This window comes from Pelecanus crispus, chromosome 2 (genome assembly GCF_030463565.1).
Source record: "Pelecanus crispus isolate bPelCri1 chromosome 2, bPelCri1.pri, whole genome shotgun sequence".
NCBI classification, from domain to species: Eukaryota; Metazoa; Chordata; class Aves; order Pelecaniformes; family Pelecanidae; genus Pelecanus; species Pelecanus crispus.
In genome coordinates, this window is record NC_134644.1 from 138,541,534 (window position 1) to 138,558,452 (window position 16,919).

At 41.3% G+C, this 16,919-nt stretch overlaps 1 protein-coding gene across 14 annotated transcripts in view; it reads right to left on the reverse strand.

Annotated features, from left to right (window-relative positions):
- The window catches only part of EYA1 (EYA transcriptional coactivator and phosphatase 1), an 84,056-nt gene that overhangs the window by 55,993 nt on the left and 11,144 nt on the right, over positions 1–16,919 (reverse strand). For 3 of the 14 annotated variants that reach the window (XM_075728145.1, XM_075728135.1, XM_075728134.1), the window contains 5 exons: positions 13,822–13,902; positions 11,838–11,907; positions 11,317–11,462; positions 6,999–7,121; positions 419–501 (listed from right to left, as the gene is read on the reverse strand). In XM_075728145.1, coding sequence (XP_075584260.1) covers positions 419–501; positions 6,999–7,121; positions 11,317–11,462; positions 11,838–11,907; positions 13,822–13,902 — 503 coding nt within the window. Of the gene's footprint in view, positions 1–418; positions 502–6,998; positions 7,161–11,316; positions 11,463–11,837; positions 11,908–13,821; positions 13,903–16,476; positions 16,489–16,919 lie in introns of all 14 variants that reach the window. The other 11 variants (XM_075728140.1, XM_075728139.1, XM_075728138.1 and 8 more) reach the window with 6 other exon arrangements.

Sequence of the window (16,919 nt, forward strand, 5' to 3'; positions counted from 1 at the left end):
CTGCAAGACAAAAAAGCAACTGAATAGGCCATCAAAGTTTTGCTACTTTTTAGTATAAATTCCAAAATATAACTACAAACACATGTTAGACTTTCAGCACGTATGCTTCCTGGACTGGATGCTATAGGACCTAAAGCTGTGAGACAGTAAAACGAAATCTAAATTACATGTAATTTAGTACGTCTTCTCATATGAATAGTTTATTAGGCACAGTACTGAAGATGTGTGAATAAGAACATCAAACCCAGACAATTGGTGCTATTATTGGAAGATGATGAATTGAAGAAAAACATTTATAAACATTAGTTTAACTTGAAATGATGTTAATTTCATTCAAAAAACTATTTAGTTACGTTTTTTCAGTGGATGATAATTCTAAGTTTGCCAAAGTTTCCTTGACTCATATTTACAAATTTACCTGCTGTGAACTATTAAATCCAGTAGAATTTGTGAGTGAATTATTTCCTGCATATATTCCTGATGATGTTGTAAAACTGCTGCCTGAAATGAAATGAAAAATTACGTGAATTACTAAAACACAGTATTGGAAAATAACTTCCATCACGCGATTATATCATAAGGACATGGCATATTTGTAATATTTCCCATATGTTGACCGATTTGGTTGTCATCAGCTCTATAACATGTTAATATAGGGAAAGTGATAATTCATTGTTCCTACACCCTGTGTTTCATTATTGCAATAAAAAGAAAAACGTGAAATTTAGACAGGAATTTGGAGCCACCTTGGCTCTGACTGAATATTAGGCTATCCCACTCCTCTGAATAATCCCCAGCGTTGTGGAAGTAATGAGGGTTTCTTCATGTTCAGTTTTTGTTGAACAATAACTGCGAACCTTGTCCCGTGAGACACCGTCTCTCCTCACTGAAGCCCACTGGCTCCGTTTCTCCTACTGCCTTCGAGAACCGGGTCCTCTCCCCTCTGTAAGCCTCAGCGCCCAAAGGAACAGCAAAAGCCATAACTCCCTGCTCCAAACAGCTCAGCCCAACTGCGAAGCCATTAGGATTCGCTAATCGATCATAGACAGCCTTGGGCCGCAAACCTTTTTCTTTTTCGATAGAGTCTACCGGGCATGACACACGGCAAAAAAAGTGCCTTTCTGAGAAGGGAGACCCAAGATTGAATTTAGCCCAGAGACTGAATTACCGCCTTCACCTCCCTCCTCCCCCCACAAGCCACCAAAAATAGACAGATGGGGCTCTTGTTTAATACCTAACCTGAGTAGCTCTTCCACTAAGAGGGCAACAACCCCCTTTCAGCTGTTTTGCCCTCACTGGTTATAACCCGGGAGTGACACAGCCACCAGCTGAGACATATGGATGCACAGGGTGAAGCTACATAAGCCAACAGAAGGTCTGTCATGAGGCAACCTATTGAACTCGTCCAGCAGGAGAGCACCAGCCAGCAAGGAGCTTGCGCTAAAGCGTGCGGGTTGTTTACAGCCCCCCTCGCCACCAAAACCTGCTTGAGTGCAAAGATATACCAAGACCTTGGGAGCAAAAGCTTGCAGGTGAGCAAAGGAGGCAAGGAGGGATGGAAATCAACAGGGAGCCAGGCGCACAGATGCACCAATCCTCTGATGTACCCAACACAACTCAATTAACAACCAAATCCTATGCAGCGGTTGCTCATTGGGAAAAGCAACACTTCTTGCAACTGCAAACAGCGAGGAATGCAGGCAGGGCTGCATGCTTAGTCCAACCCCTAAAGGGCATTTGTGAGCTATTTACTTTTTTAAACAAACAAACAGAAAAACCGAATAGGCATCCTAGCTATAAAAAGTCAGAAGGAAAAATATTTAAATGCTTTGATTGCAAAAGTTACTAAAAACTCACACAAGTTAAGCCTCAAAGTAGATGTGAAATATGTCCAACAGCAGTGGCAGTAAAAGATGAAGCTTAAACTTAACGTGTAATAATGACTGTAAACACTTCTCTTGTATTTGCTATTAGTGCAAAAGCTGTGGTTGTTGATAGATGCTACTAATCCTGTGAACTAAAATCAAATTACTTCAGCAGAAGAGTTGACATCCAAGTTTAGCAGATAGTACAGATAAACAGTACTAATGAGAAAAACATGTTGTTTTAAATTTAATTTAAAATTGGAAAACAGATGTTATTTTTTATTATAACAAACCCCAGAGCCAAAATACAGCTGAAAAATATTTTAAATTGCAAAACTTTGAAATGCTATTTTATTTCTACGAGCACTTTGGTTGGAAGAATGTAAGTCACTGTGTCTCTTTATTTCTGTAGTTGTTTCTGAGTGATGCAGTAATGCATTCAAACACAAGATTTATAGGTGCAGGGTTTGAACCATTCTGAAAAGATATAAAAGGCCTCTCGTAGTTATAAGAAAAAGAAAAAAACCCAAACTTTTTTTGATGAATACATTATCTTTCCACAGAAAGTTTGGCAAATAATTTGCAAGAGCAAATGAGAAAAGTAATTACATGCCAGCCAGCATCCCTCCCTCTCAGACAAAGACACACACATACTAACACGCAGATCTCGCTCTTTCATCTCATGGTCAGCGCTGGCTCCTATGGAGGAGGGGTAGGGGTCTCCTAGACCGTAACAAACACGAAGCAGGTTTCTCAGAAACAGCTCTGTGGGCCACCCAGAACTACCGGCCTAAAGTTGTTTTTAAAATACTCCAATTTTGCCATTTGTTTTTTAAATAATCAGCTGCGGCATGGCATAGAGCTGCTGTTCCTGCCTTAGCTGAGCAAACACAAAAATAAGAATCTTCACAGAATGCGCAAGATTTACGGCCCCAAGTTCGCCCGCTACGTAGCTTTAAAATGTGATAAAAGCTGTAAATTGCAGGTCAAAGGTCTATTTTGCAAAGAGCGCGGACCCACATTAAAGCTGGGAATCCCAGTCAGCGTCGGAAGATGGCCGGACCCTGCTGGGCCCAGGGCGCGGGCTCCAGGCGCGGGGCTCGCCCCCGTGCCGCCGCGAGGCGCAGGACGAGGTCCTCCCCTCTGTATTTGCCACACAAGTCCATTTGCTTTCCTAGCTCAGTCTCCTTGCCATGGGCTATGTCTATCATCAGGGTACAATGTATGTGGCAGAAGTTTAGCGCAGCTCTCCTGGGAAAGCCTAAGACAGCCAGATGGGCTATTTAAACTCAAGGTTTCTTCCGTTTGCTTACAGCGTTTAAAAATCCTTGGCAAACTCCCCCTTGTTGTCCTAGTAACTGCTTAGCCATCCAGCACAATATTTTTATACTGTATAATAATAACCGAATACCTTAACGTTTACTTTTTTATGGATGAATTCCCAAACCAATTGGTTAGTATATTCTCAAGCATCACAGTCTTGGTAACTAAAACAATGCTGGTGCTCATCACAGGTCTAGTATCCTTCCGGCAGTGGGATACTCAGGTGCAGGGTAAAAGCCACACTTTTATCACAGTCAAAGGATACTCAAGACAGTTGCAAATGGAGCTCTTTCCTTGGCGTTCCCCCCAGCCCTCCTCCACTCCATTTATCCTCACTGAGCAATCCTTGTAACTCTGCCAATATAGGAACAACGGCCCGTTCCCACAGCCATTAGTCATATAAGTGGTCTTTCAACGTCTATGAAGCAACTTATATGAAAAACAGCTTAAGGAACATACTCATTAAAGTAAGGGAGGGAGGGAGTGGGGAGACGGGGCAGCAGAACCGCCTAGGTCCTCTTCCACCCTCTCCCCTCCGTACCGCCTGTTATAGGGATGATAAATTTGTAACAGACAAAAATCCAATTACCAGAATAACCTTAGCAAGGAGTCACAGGCAGCGATTCTCCTTATCATTTTCATAAGCTGGCAGTCTCTCCCTCCACTATTGTTCGGTGACTAATCACACTGTAATTTTAGCAGGGTCAGGAAAAGCACTGGGTTTAATTGGTTGCACACGCACCGCGAGGCAGTGCCTTTACGTTGCAGGGAGACGTTCACCCCGGGGAGAGGAACCAGAATAACTCCAGAGCTTTCGAGCGCGAGGTAACCCCAATCAGGGAGCACGAGCACGGCAACTGCAAGGCTGCTAGGAAATCCCCTTTACTGCAGGAAAGAATGCCAGCAGGGCCCCGAGCACACTGTCCTGTAACGCTTGGTTGTGAAGTAGGTTGTGGGATCCATTATCTCCATTTAGCAGCTCAGCAGCCACACACAGGAGATGAAGAACAGCTATTGCAGGCTATGGCAAGGCTGAGGCTGCAGCCTGCCCATAGACTGCTAGATGGGAAAAGGAGAATAAGCTCATTTCCCTCTCTGGAGGTTTCTGCACAAACAACTGAACAGCAGCAGCACTACCTCCGCCTTCTGTAGAGAGAATCAGTTTTGTCCTTTAATAATAGTTGAAGCCATGAATAGGTTCTCCTTCCAAAATTAAATCAGGAAAGGGAAACAAATGTTCCTGTTTACTTTTAGCATCTGTTCAATCAAAAGAAAGAATTAAGTCAATTTAAAGTTGCTTCAAATTCAAAAGTTACTCTAATGAAAACATTAAAAAGACATATATTCTCATGTATAGTATAGATAAGTACTGCCAACATTTAACTGCAAGGAAGACCTGTTCAGCAATGTGATTCTTTTCTACTTAGCTTCTAACAACTCCACCAATATTTTAATTTGAAATATTCTCCTTATTTCCATTCTTATGGTCTGTAAGGTTTCTGTAGGAGAGCAGTCCTTCCCTCACCCACGCGCCATGCTGTTCATGAGCACAACAGAAATGACACACACACCACAGGGACTCTCCCACTCTGACCTGTGGCTCTTCCACCCAAGCCAGACTGTCAGCGATCTGCTGCCTTCCACGGGCAGGCAGCTCTCAGCCCAAGGACAGCACAGCTGGAGCAAAACCCAGGCTCAGACCCCCTCCTCCCTCAGCCCTGCAGAAAATACTATCGTGAAATCAACACCTCTGACCTTCCTCTCATTGGAGCTTCACAACTGGGTCATCTTTAACACATTTCTTGTGCAGAATATTTTTAGATCCTTGCCTTTCAGTGTGTACAGCTGAAATGCTTTCCAAGATCCTACTGTTCCATCTCTTGACAATCACCACCCTTTCATGACCGTGACAATTCTGATCTTATACACATTCTGCATATCACAGAAAACAAAGCAATGCCCTTTATGACAGGCCTCTATGTAGTCCATTGACCGAGTCCTACTTTTGTTCTACTAATGCCAAAATTCACTACTTACTCTTAAAATTTTCCAACAAGCACTCTCTCACATTATCCCATGCTGCTCCCCCTTTCCTCCCTCCATCGAATGAGTTTCCCATAGACATCTGCAAAACTACTTCATTGTCCTCCCTAAAATCCCTTTTTATTGACATCCCTCTGCTCTGCATCTTACAAAAAACCCCACCTTTAGAGCTGTTAGATAACCAATATGGGGTGACGACTGTTTATTATGCTTAAACTGTGTCAGCTTTATTGTTATATTAGGCCCTAATAAGCCTGATGTGTCTTATTTTACCCTCCAACTTCTATGGGGACTATACTTTCATTTGGCTGTATAAGTTAGCACAACAGGATCTCGATACATGACTGTGGCACAAAGGCACTACTGCAATAGAAATTATAGGCAACGCAGACATCATTTTTCAATAACTCTATTTCCTAGAGACCATGAATTATCAGTTCCTTAAAAGTTCCTTAAAAGCTGGAATGTCAGTCCAGGGGTTTGTTGTAGCTGCTGCTGCTGGCAAGCGTTTTGAGTTCTCTCCTACAGAGAGGTAGGGTTTTTTTCAGAGGGGGGTATGTGTGTTTGGGTTTTTTAGTATGGCTATCTGCAGAAAGCAAAACCAATAACCTGGTTATGGTTATATTCACTCTGATGAGTAGATCACCACTATTCAGCATGTAGATGAAAGTTTGCATACCACTCTTACACACTACAAGTAAGCAGTACTTCAGAAGTCAGATGGTAGCTTCTGCCCTATGGAGCTACTCAAAAGTTCAAAAGAGGATTTAAGAAAAAACCCAAAAAACTTCTCTCTTGTGTCTGAGTGAAGGACTGGATCAATATACCCCTAAAGCCGTGGAACAAAAGCAAAACCTCATTCACTTGGTCTCTGAAAGCACTTCTGCCTCAAGACATTTCATGGAGCATTTACATGATGGCACAGAGTTTAAATGTAGCACGATAACAGTAAAGAGAGGTGCTAAACTTTTAAAAAATGTGGTCCAGTTCTGTGAGTGATCACTTATTTCAGCAATTCTAAAATCTGCAACACACCTGATTTCAACTGTCAAATTCAGGGGTGAAAAGTCCTGCGGCAGACATCCAAAATTAGCCCTTTGTAGTAAACAAAGATTTTTTTTAAATATCCCTTAAAGTGGTGAAAATCCAGAACCAGGCACACCCAGCGACTTCCCAGTACAGAAGGGGAAAAAGGAAGTGGGAGAACAAGGTAGAAAGATATTAAGTAAACTAAACAGGCAAGTAAGGCTACAAAATATAATCGATAATAATAGCCCGCACATACAAAGACTTACAGCTTTTAAATAGACTTCAAAGAAACAGACTTCAATCATTACTTAGCTACCTCCACAGCTGCAGTAGGTATTTTTATCTTCTCCCTCCCCGCACACACTCAGGTGTCAAATTATATTTGGCACTTCCTAAATTCATAATCCTGACACGTTTTCCAGGACTTGCTTTGTCACATTCACTATTTGTTAAACTACTGCTATTCGGAGATACATTTTTACTGTAATAACACTACAACACTTCACTATTTAGAAACTAATGAAGTCACTAAGTGAGGGATCTTCCAAAGTGCTGAGAGCTGGCCTGTCACTGCTCTCAGCAAAGGCAATCATCATTTCAGCTCCAACTGCCATAACATCAGAGGTAAGTGCTCGAGCAAACATTCATTTTTATCTTAGGAATGTAAAGAAATAAGGGGAAAAAACAACCCATAGCATTAACTATATCTAATTAATGGTAATATCTGTTTATACAGACCTTGCATCTGGTAGCTATAGGGAGCCTGTCCAGGTTGAGGTGTGCTAAAGCTGGCACCGTAGCTTAGAAATCCTGTCTGTCCAGGTGACTGTGACTGTGCCAATCCACCTTCTGTCTTGATGCCTGCCCACAATGCACCTAAATCAGTTAGTGACAGCAAATCTATTTGTTCATATTCAAACAGGGACGGAAAATAAAATCACTTCATTAACAGCATTTTCAACACACACCTACTATTGCACGCATGAGAGAACGAATATTGAGAGCATGCACAAATGAACAGGGTAAGGGCAGTCTAAAAGCACACATAAAACTGAAGTTCACCAGGGAGACGTTAAATTCAAAACTGTGTTTCCAATAACTGCAAAAGAAATTTATACATGAACAGGAAGTTGCATTATTCCTTTTTTCCTTTCCTGCCAGAGGCTAACTTTTCCATATATTCATGACATTTCATAGAGGTAGATTAGCAACTTTATATGGTTTTACTGAAGCATAGCATAGCCAAGCTCTACTGCCATCCACCCATTAATGACATAACTGAGATTTGCATTGTATAATATTCCTACATGAAAATTACATAGCTCTGAGTGCAATGGCTTCCTAAGGAATTAGAAGTGGATAAAGAGAACTAGCAGCATCAAGTGTCATGATGATTTTCAAAGCTAATTAAACACTATAGGAGGCATTCAGTCTTTTAACAAATAAACACCTAATAGACAGGAACTATTCCTGAAGCAATCTCCCAAACTGGGAAAAACATAGCAGAGAGTCATTAATCTGCACTGTCAAGGAAAACCATTACACATCACATTACCCTCTCATTTCCAAATTCAGTAATAGAAGAATCCAAAGTCCAATTAAATGAATGACTTGCCTCCCAACTTCAGTGATTCTTCCCCCAATTTGTAAGGCAACAAGCAAGTAAATACCAGCAAGTGAAACACTGAGGAAACACACACAATTCAGCCTCTGTCTTAGTTTTAATTATAAGGCTGTCCCAACATGAACTACCATTTTAAAATAATTATAGCCAAAGCAATGGAAAAGTAATACAATACTCTTAGGTTTCACTGTGGCATTCAGTGATACCTCATTGTTCAGAAACCACCGTTATTTGAACTGAATTAACTAAGTGTGAATTAGTAACATTCCTTTGAAAATGACTGTTAATCTAAGTCCATTTCCTGGTTGGATTTTTTTTTTTTTAAATAATATTCAACATCGTTTGAAGGTAGGAGAGGGCTGAGAAACTACTGTTTGCAAAACTTCCAATATCTCCCTATATACAAATGGCAGCACATTTTCTTCTGCCATTTAAATCATTATTTTTCAACTGCTGTCATTAATTACCCTTAATTCCTTCTGCCAGACCTGCTAACTGCCAGACTAACCCTGTTTGCTTGTTTTTCCCTGATGCTTACTTGCTTCTTCTGTTTCACGTTACAATTAAACAATCACAGTGACGAATCTGACACCTCCTTTCCAAGGGGAAACTCCTGCTATGGATGTTTTGGTATCAGCCATCCCTATTTGTTGTCTATTTAAGGACTTCTGAAATGCTGATTAAATATTGCTTAGAGAAAGTTTAACTAAATCAAGCATTACATTTCTAGTCCAGCTTTAACGGCCCGATTCAACTCTCAGTTTCAGACAAAGCGGGAGGAGACGATCAAAGGCAGCAGCAGGAGGATGCCACTTGAGTGAAGACAACTTGGCACTGACATGCCCTTCTGCAAATGTCCGTGCTATGAAGAGCCTTTCATCTCCTGGGACTTACTCTTCCCACCTGCTCTCATCCAGAAGGCCTTCACTCATCAAACCTTGATGCTCCCTTCTCCTTCTCCCAAGCCTGACATACGCAAGGAAGGGGGAAGGGACAGTGAGAAAACCTAAGGGGACTGGTCTGGAAGGAAAAGAAGCTGGTAAGCAAAGCCTTTGCTAGATACTGGTACCAGAGCAGGCAGGAGGAGGGAGCTTCAGGAAATTCTCCAGCCTCCTCAGGGGCTTTGCAGATGAACCAGAGCCAGGAGCCCCTGGGAGGCAGCTGTCAGTGGCATTCCCTTCCACCCCCCTTCCTGCCTGCACGGCTGCACCACCGTGGAAGTGGGGGAGTGGAAAAATGAAGAGGCTAGAGGTGCATTTGAGACAGCACCTTCCCAAACTCTGCCCTCGACAGAAAACCTGAGGGAGGCTGATATAGGAATTGAGGAATACTTTTTCTTCCAGTAAGCCCCAGAGTAAAGAAACAAGAGTTTTTCCTTTCACATATGTCATAAGCTGCCTCTCTTTATACCTGCTGGAAGCTCTCTGCCTGGATGAGAGAAAGGCAAGGCAGATGGTATGTGGGGTCTAAGCTGCGGACTCAAGAGGAGAATTTGGGCTCTGAAGAAGGCTGCAGTTCTTGCCTGTTGCAAATGAGTGTCCCAGTGTTCCCTGTATAATTTCTTTTGGGAGCACAGGTTATATGATGTGCCTTAAATATGCAAAAGATATATGGTGTTAGGTCCCAAAAATGTTAATAGTTATTTGCTTTTAAATATTACTCCTATAAAGTACATCAGTGAGAAGCACCTTAGCCCCAGTCACGAGGCACTGTCTGAAAAGAACAAAACATGTTAAAATCCACTTGGCTCCAGAGCTGGGGGGGTTCAGTGGTCAAAAGCAGCTCTGCAATGTAAAACGTTAGGCAAAATTATCCAAAGTCCTAGGCACTGGGGATAGACTGGGCAAAAAAGCAAAACAAAACAAAAGAGGAGGCAGGCACGTTAACCCCCAGCGAGCAGTTGCCAAGTAAAGCAACTCTCAATTATAGCTCCGACGACAGTGAGACAGCTAAACTCAAGTAGTGAAATCAAGGCCTTGCTGAAGTCAGTGGGAGTTTTATAGTTGACTTCAGTGAGGTCAGGATTTCATCCAGAGGAACCAAACAAAAACCAAAAAAGTCACTGTTTGGGCTGCCCAAGCCACCGCAGCCAGCCAAGAATGAACACGAGGTGTCCGCAGGAGAAACAGGTCAAGAAAAGCGCGGTGGGGAAAGGGGTCATCTGTTATCACACCACCTGATCCAGCTGGAAATAGCAGACAAGCTCTCATCAGCAACACGAGCTTGTGGGGGGGCGGGGGGAAGAATCACCATCTCCATAGCCTTGAAAATGTAGTTTAAATATCCCCAAAATATTTTGTTTGTGTAAGTTTAAAATATGTGGATTCAAACTGAAACATCCAATCCATGTATACAACCATATTTTGGCAGTGAGTAATCAAGGCTGTAGCCACACGAGGAATAGCTTCCTTGGATCATAATTATTGATGATATATTAATGGAAGACATTTTTTAAAAAAAAGTAAGGGGAAATAATAACCTATTTCTTGTACCTACTGTTCACAATAATCTGCCGTAGGATATACTTGAGACCTAGTGGATTTCAACTTGCAGATTTCAGGATGAAAGAATCACCAGTTTTGCACTTAAAAGTTTCAATGATTTTAAGGAGCACAGCTTGTGCTGTGAGTTCTGTCCTTTTGGTATAAAACTTACATTACCTGAATGTACCTTTACAAAATATACTGCTAAAAGCATTTGGATTGTATATTTTTAATATATTCCCCCAGAGGAATATAAGACCTAGTTTCTAATAATGCATCCTTGCTGCCGAAATGCTATGTGGTCTGCCAGCAGACAGTCTGGCAACAAAATGGTCTCACCCGCAGCAGCCCATTTTTAAATTAATTTTTTAATATTTGCTACTTAGTACTATCTCCTTCATCAGGCAGACAGAGCTTTAGTGGCAATTTACCTCAGTTTTCACCTCCAGGAAGTTTTAAAACATTCAGTGAGATTTTTTTGGTGGGGGTCTTTTTGATCAGTTTTTCACCTGCTGAAAATCAGCACAGCTTCACTGATTCCTTAGGTTCCAGTAATCTGGATCAGCTGAAATTCAGACCTTTATGTACCAACGCACCCTACTGCACTGTGGGAGAGCAGAGCTCCTCAGCAAGCCACCAGGAGATGTGCCTGTGTAATGGAAGTCCCTAGATCTCTTTTCCTATTTGTGTGCTTTTTTTTTTTAATATCACCAATAAAAACCTAATGAATCTCTCTCCTTGATTCCAAAACAGTCATCCTCTTGAGTAGCTTCTTAGCTCTTTAATACATAAATTAAGCATCACTCACTCCACTGGTGAAATTACCAGTCTTCCACAAGAAATGCTCGACGGCACAGCTGTCCCACTAAGCACTGAGGCAAGGGTCACATAATCTTGTTCTAAAAAATATTTACCTCTGGCATAAAGTAACATGGACATAGTTTCTTACCATATGAAGGGATTCCATAAGGTTGGCCGGGCTGGGGGTAGGTGGCATAAGCTGTAGCTTGTTGCATCCCCGTTGTAAACTGTGTCTGCCCATACGCAGCCATCGTTTGTGAAGAGGGGGTAGGAAGAATATGTGGGTATGGTCTGCTATTGATTACAAATGACAGAAAATAGGACAGACACTGCATTAGATAGACATGCGTGTACTTATTTTTAGCCTTATTATAATCCTGCTACTTCATTAACACATAATCATAGGCTATGCTAGACAACAGAAACTATAAGACAAAGTCAAAACAAGAAGAAACCAATAAAAAAGAATAAGTAAAATAAGAATTTTCCAAATATTTTTCACATACATTCTTAGCATTAAAAAAAAAAAAAATTTTTCCCTAGAAGCTGTTGTGGTTTAAATTATGACTTAACAGATGGACCCAATTATTATTTTAAATGAGGTTAAAATCTGCCTATTTCAGTTATTATTATTACTACTACTATTATTATTTTTAAAAGATATCATACTTGGAAGGGTAAATCTGCGGTGGGGAGAACTGATGTGTTTGTCTTGGGCTGAAACCACTGCTTCCAATTGCTGCACCAAGGAGAAAAGAAAGCACACAGAAGTGTAAATACACACACCAAAGATAAATATTGTTTTTCCTAATAGAATTTCAGAGTATTAGCATGATTTTAATTAAATTCAAATATCATCGATACCTTAGATAGAAAATAATATTTTATCAGGAACTATACGAGAATGCTTAACATTAAAATCTTGATTACAAATTTCAAATACTAAATTGCCCTTTTGTACAACTCCTGAGCAATAGTTTATTCTTTGCTTGCACACAGACAACATTTTCAATGCAAACAATCTATTTCCTAATGGAAACATTTCCCTTCATATTTTCAAAGGATTATTCGTATCTCAAGTGCAACATTTTATTAACTTTTAGAATTTTTAAGACCTACATTTTATGAAGGAGCTTTATGCATGCCTCGATTGAAAACATATGGCCAGCTTCAGAGCACGTGCCTCTTTTTTTTTAAAAAATAATTCCATAATGCAGACGATGTATTACCGTATTACACTTCCTTCTCTTTTTCCCCACCTTATCTGCTTTCTAAAATGCTTTCAGACCTTCAAAACACTCCGTATTGCATAAAGATGCCACGACTAATGTGCAAATTTTCTGAGTGAAACACTTCAGCCTAGGAGGCTAAATAGCGAGCTTCTCCCCCACAGCCGACACAGAGCTTTTACGCCAACCCATCCTAATTTCTTTCGGTATTTTTGGGTGCTGCCGAAAGCACGGCGGATGTGCCGGCGTGCTCTGCTCCGGGCGTTATTTTTGGGAGCCCTTCCCTCTCTGGTTACTGCTTGGGTGCCATTTCTTCTCTAGGGCCCAAGGTGGGTTTTGAAGCCTTTGCCAGGAAGGGGTCAGCGGCAGGTTATGCGACTACTGTAAAATCAGACAGCCGGAGAAACAACAGGCCCTATTGCTAAGTACTTGGAAATAAACAAGGCACGGATAATTACCCTTCGCCAGCTACCCCTTTCCTGGCCAACTACAGGGAAAATCCATCATCTTTACACTCCGGGAGCGCTCGCGAAGCATGGGGGGAAGCCGGGAATCTCTTTCTGTGCCTTCCACACCTGATAAGTTTTTCTTTCTGTGGGCCTGCGAGGCTGCAGATACGTCAAATGTGATGGTCCGACCTTCAGTCGGGTCACCACAGATGTACGTAGCCACTATTAAACACAGCAGCTTTTCTTCTTTCGGAGACTTCAAGTACTCTAGAAACCTTTTTTTGGCTTTCAAGTTTGGTATTTTCATACTCAACAGCGCGCGCAGAAAATGGAGGCTGTGACAAGACCAGAAAAGGGTTGGCTACTTGGGGCCTGACTGGTTGCGAGATGTCAAATTTTGCTACTCTGGAAATAGAATCCACGACATATTATTAGATCCTTTTTTATTTGATTTGCACCATAAAAACGATCCGCTAGAAATACCACAGTTAATCCATAGGTATGCAAAACTGTGCAGACATCTTAGGATTTTCTCACAGTGCTTGTCTCCTGTATGCTAGAACCTAAGATGTGTTTGGCTTCCAGGAAGAAAAAAAGCCTGACAAAAGAATGAATGCCTTCATAATAATAAATTACAATAAATGAGGAAGACCTACCCCGCAATTACAACACTAATCACGGAGGCAGGTATGTTTACTCACAGAAAACAAAAGAGTAATTACTCTGGGCCAGAATACTCCCTAGTGAGACTCCCACCGAAGACACCAATGGACATTAATAAGCCTGATGCTGTAATGCTCCTTACTGGGGGAAAACTCCTATTGACTTACACTGTCTGAGTAAGACGAACAGAAATAGGCATAAGCTGCGAAGTGCACAAGGCTTTTTAACAGCTGTGCACAGGTTTAGACCGCATGGGATAAGAAAATAGTACACGAAAAAATGCTGAGCTTAAAACCTTTGTTTATTCCTTACCTGATCCTGAGAAATTGTCTAAAGACCCGTCTGTGGTAGTAGTAGTAGCAATCTCACTGCTGCTCATTGGTTCTGTTTTAACTATAGAAATATAAATAAAATATATTCTATATGCACCTAATATTCTTGCACACACATGCACACACACACTCACTACAGCCACAAATTCAATAAAACAAAAATCTGTGGAAACTGTTTTAAATCATGGCTATCGATATTTTGCATTTTATGTATTTGTGTATACAAACAATGCAAAGTACTGGCAGCTATGATTTACACATACATATAAAATGATCAAGAGGGTTATTTCTGTCCCCAAGGAATAAGAGCCACTGTAACAAACCAGAAGTCCCCATGCAACTCTCTGCACCTGTCCTGATTCCTCTTAATCCTGCAGACCCAACAATAAGGGTCCACATTTAGATCAGGTCACACAGACATTTACAGGCTTGAAAGACAGCAATTTGAATAAGACAAAAAAGGAAATAATTTTAAAATGTGTTTCTCTGAGGGCTGTTCAATTTTTTTTTTCTATCCAAGTAACTTTTCAGAGGAAAACCGACAATTTCTAATGAAGTCAAACACTGTCCTCATGGTGGACTTCCCCCCTCAAAATGAAAACCAACTTTATACTCAGCGACCCTGAAAAAACAAAGGGGACACAGTCCTCACCAGATACTTCAAAGAATGCTTTTACATTTTTTTCCCTCTGCACCCGCAAGCCAACACGGCTGTCAGAGAGTGAAAAAGAATGAGAGAGATTCTCTCCTGGCTCATGCTGCTTCATAATTAATTATTAATTAATGACTTTTAATAAAGCATCAAGTAAATAAGCAAATTTCCCTTCTGGTTACTCCAGCACATTCTCAGTAACAACAGTATTCGAATCCATGGAGCAAGGATGGGGCTGACCTGGCGTGGATGCAAACAGGCACGATACCTACTCCCAGGGAGTTACCAGATCAGCACGGCAAATCTCTCAAATCCATTTTTACATACCTAGCTTTCGGAGTTACAGCACACCAAAAGCAACTGAGGATGTCGTTTCAGAAAACAACGGAGCTGATCTTACTACCAACATCCCACCGCTTTCGCTCTTGTTGACACACAGTCGCCGCTTCCCACGCACCAGCAGCGGTGCATACCTGACCTTTCAGCGAGGCAGTTCAGTAACACTGCAGAAGGTGAATCCAAGAAAACCAAGGCCAACTGCACCCCATTTGACATGTAAAGCCTTAGTGTCATCTCGATATAGGTGTGCATCTATGTTCGTCTATACATATGTGTTCAGGAATTGCAGCCATCACTAGCAGAAACCCTTTTGGTGCCAGGTTTGCAAAGGGAGAGGCACTTTCTCCTTTTGACAAAGGACCTTTCCTTTCCTTGCCAATCCAAACTCTTATTTCCGTATGGGTCGCTATTTCCTTCGCCTGACCTCATCCAAGGGATTTACATCCAATCGCTCAGGATTTTACTAATTACCCACTATTTTCTTTTGAATCTCACGCAGGGTGTGTTGTCTGCACACGCTAACTCAGGAGATCAATACTAGCTCCACACAAAACTCTGCTACATCTGCATTAGCAAGCAGTGCAGCCCAGTAAGAAAAGTTTCACGGAGTGAAATGGTTCGTGCAGAGAGTCCAGTACCCACAGTTCAGGCATTTGGGGAGGGCGGGGGGCGTTATTCATGCTAGGTTTAGTCTTGTCCCAAGGAGTGAGCACCCATCAGCAGCTGGACAACATTAGCTGCACTCCTGCAAAGCACCTTTTTTGAAAGAAGTGAAGTCCAAGAGACTCCACAAGGTGAATTAACGTGTGGTAAGAAGGGGTGGCCAAGAGGTTCACTTCAAAAGTGCATTCATGATCTGAACTACAGCTCTAATAAAAATGTTTTTCTTAAAAGCACAGCATGTAACATATCCAACATCTATTTCATAACTAAATACTGAAAGTCTAACACACAGATGCGAAAAAATATTTGTTGCAAAGTGTCTATCCCAAGTAATTTTCCAGAAACTAACAGATTTTTACAGCAAGTTCTACAGTTTGTTAATCTAGATACCAAGAATCTACATTATCTTCTGCTTTTTCTTAGGAGTTTATCACAGCTACATTCTATAGTCAGACTACTACTACCCTCATAGATTACTCCAGCGTTCCCAAAAATTTGCAAGTCTTCCAAACCTAATTTCCCTAATGCAATTATACTTTTGGAAATAACAATGAAAGATGCTTTTCTCTATAGCTGATATCTGTGGGGGAAGAAAACAGAGGAAGACGAGACAGATCAACCTAACTCAGGGTTAAGGGTGGAAGTTTTCAGTATATGCTTTCTCCAAACTCCTCCCCTCTCCTCTACTGGAGAAACAATTCTGTATTCCCTATAAAATAAAATATTGTTGCTTGGATCACTGCAAACTAGCAGCCCAAGGACTATGCTGAGCCACCTCATACAGTATCGAAACCTATAGCATGATTTGCTCGAGGTAAAGATTTTTAGGATAATTTCTAAATGGATGTAAATGTCTCTCTTGCCATTGGTTTAAAAGGCTACTTCACGTGCACTGTCTGCCACCTCTCTGGATCTGAGATTCTTGTTAAAGATACTATTTTGGGGAAAACCTCATCAAAATGGAATTTCTGTCTCTATGACTCATGAGCAATACTTCAGTGCAACCATGTTTATAACTGAATGCTCTTAACATATGACTTTTGAACATAGAGGAAAACATGTATGAAATACACCGCAGTGCCTTCTTCATGGAAATGAATTCTAGTTGCTGACTGAGCTGCTCACAAATTTTTCGTAACAACTGTTCCTTATGTCTCCTCTCTCAGCTGTTGCATTTCCTGAATATACAAAAAAAAGGGATAAGAAAGGCTGTCCACATTATTCCTGATCTGGATACCCATTAGTAGGGTGATAATAAATAAGCCCTATCATGCTGTCTTGAGGAACAACCAGGACCTTAACAGACCTATCGCCGCAGCTAGTCAGGACTTTATTAAAGATGGATAGGAACTGAAAAGCCCTCCATTCCCCAAGCTTTTTAATCAAAATGCCAGGAAATGACTGCGTATTTTCTTCTATCTGAG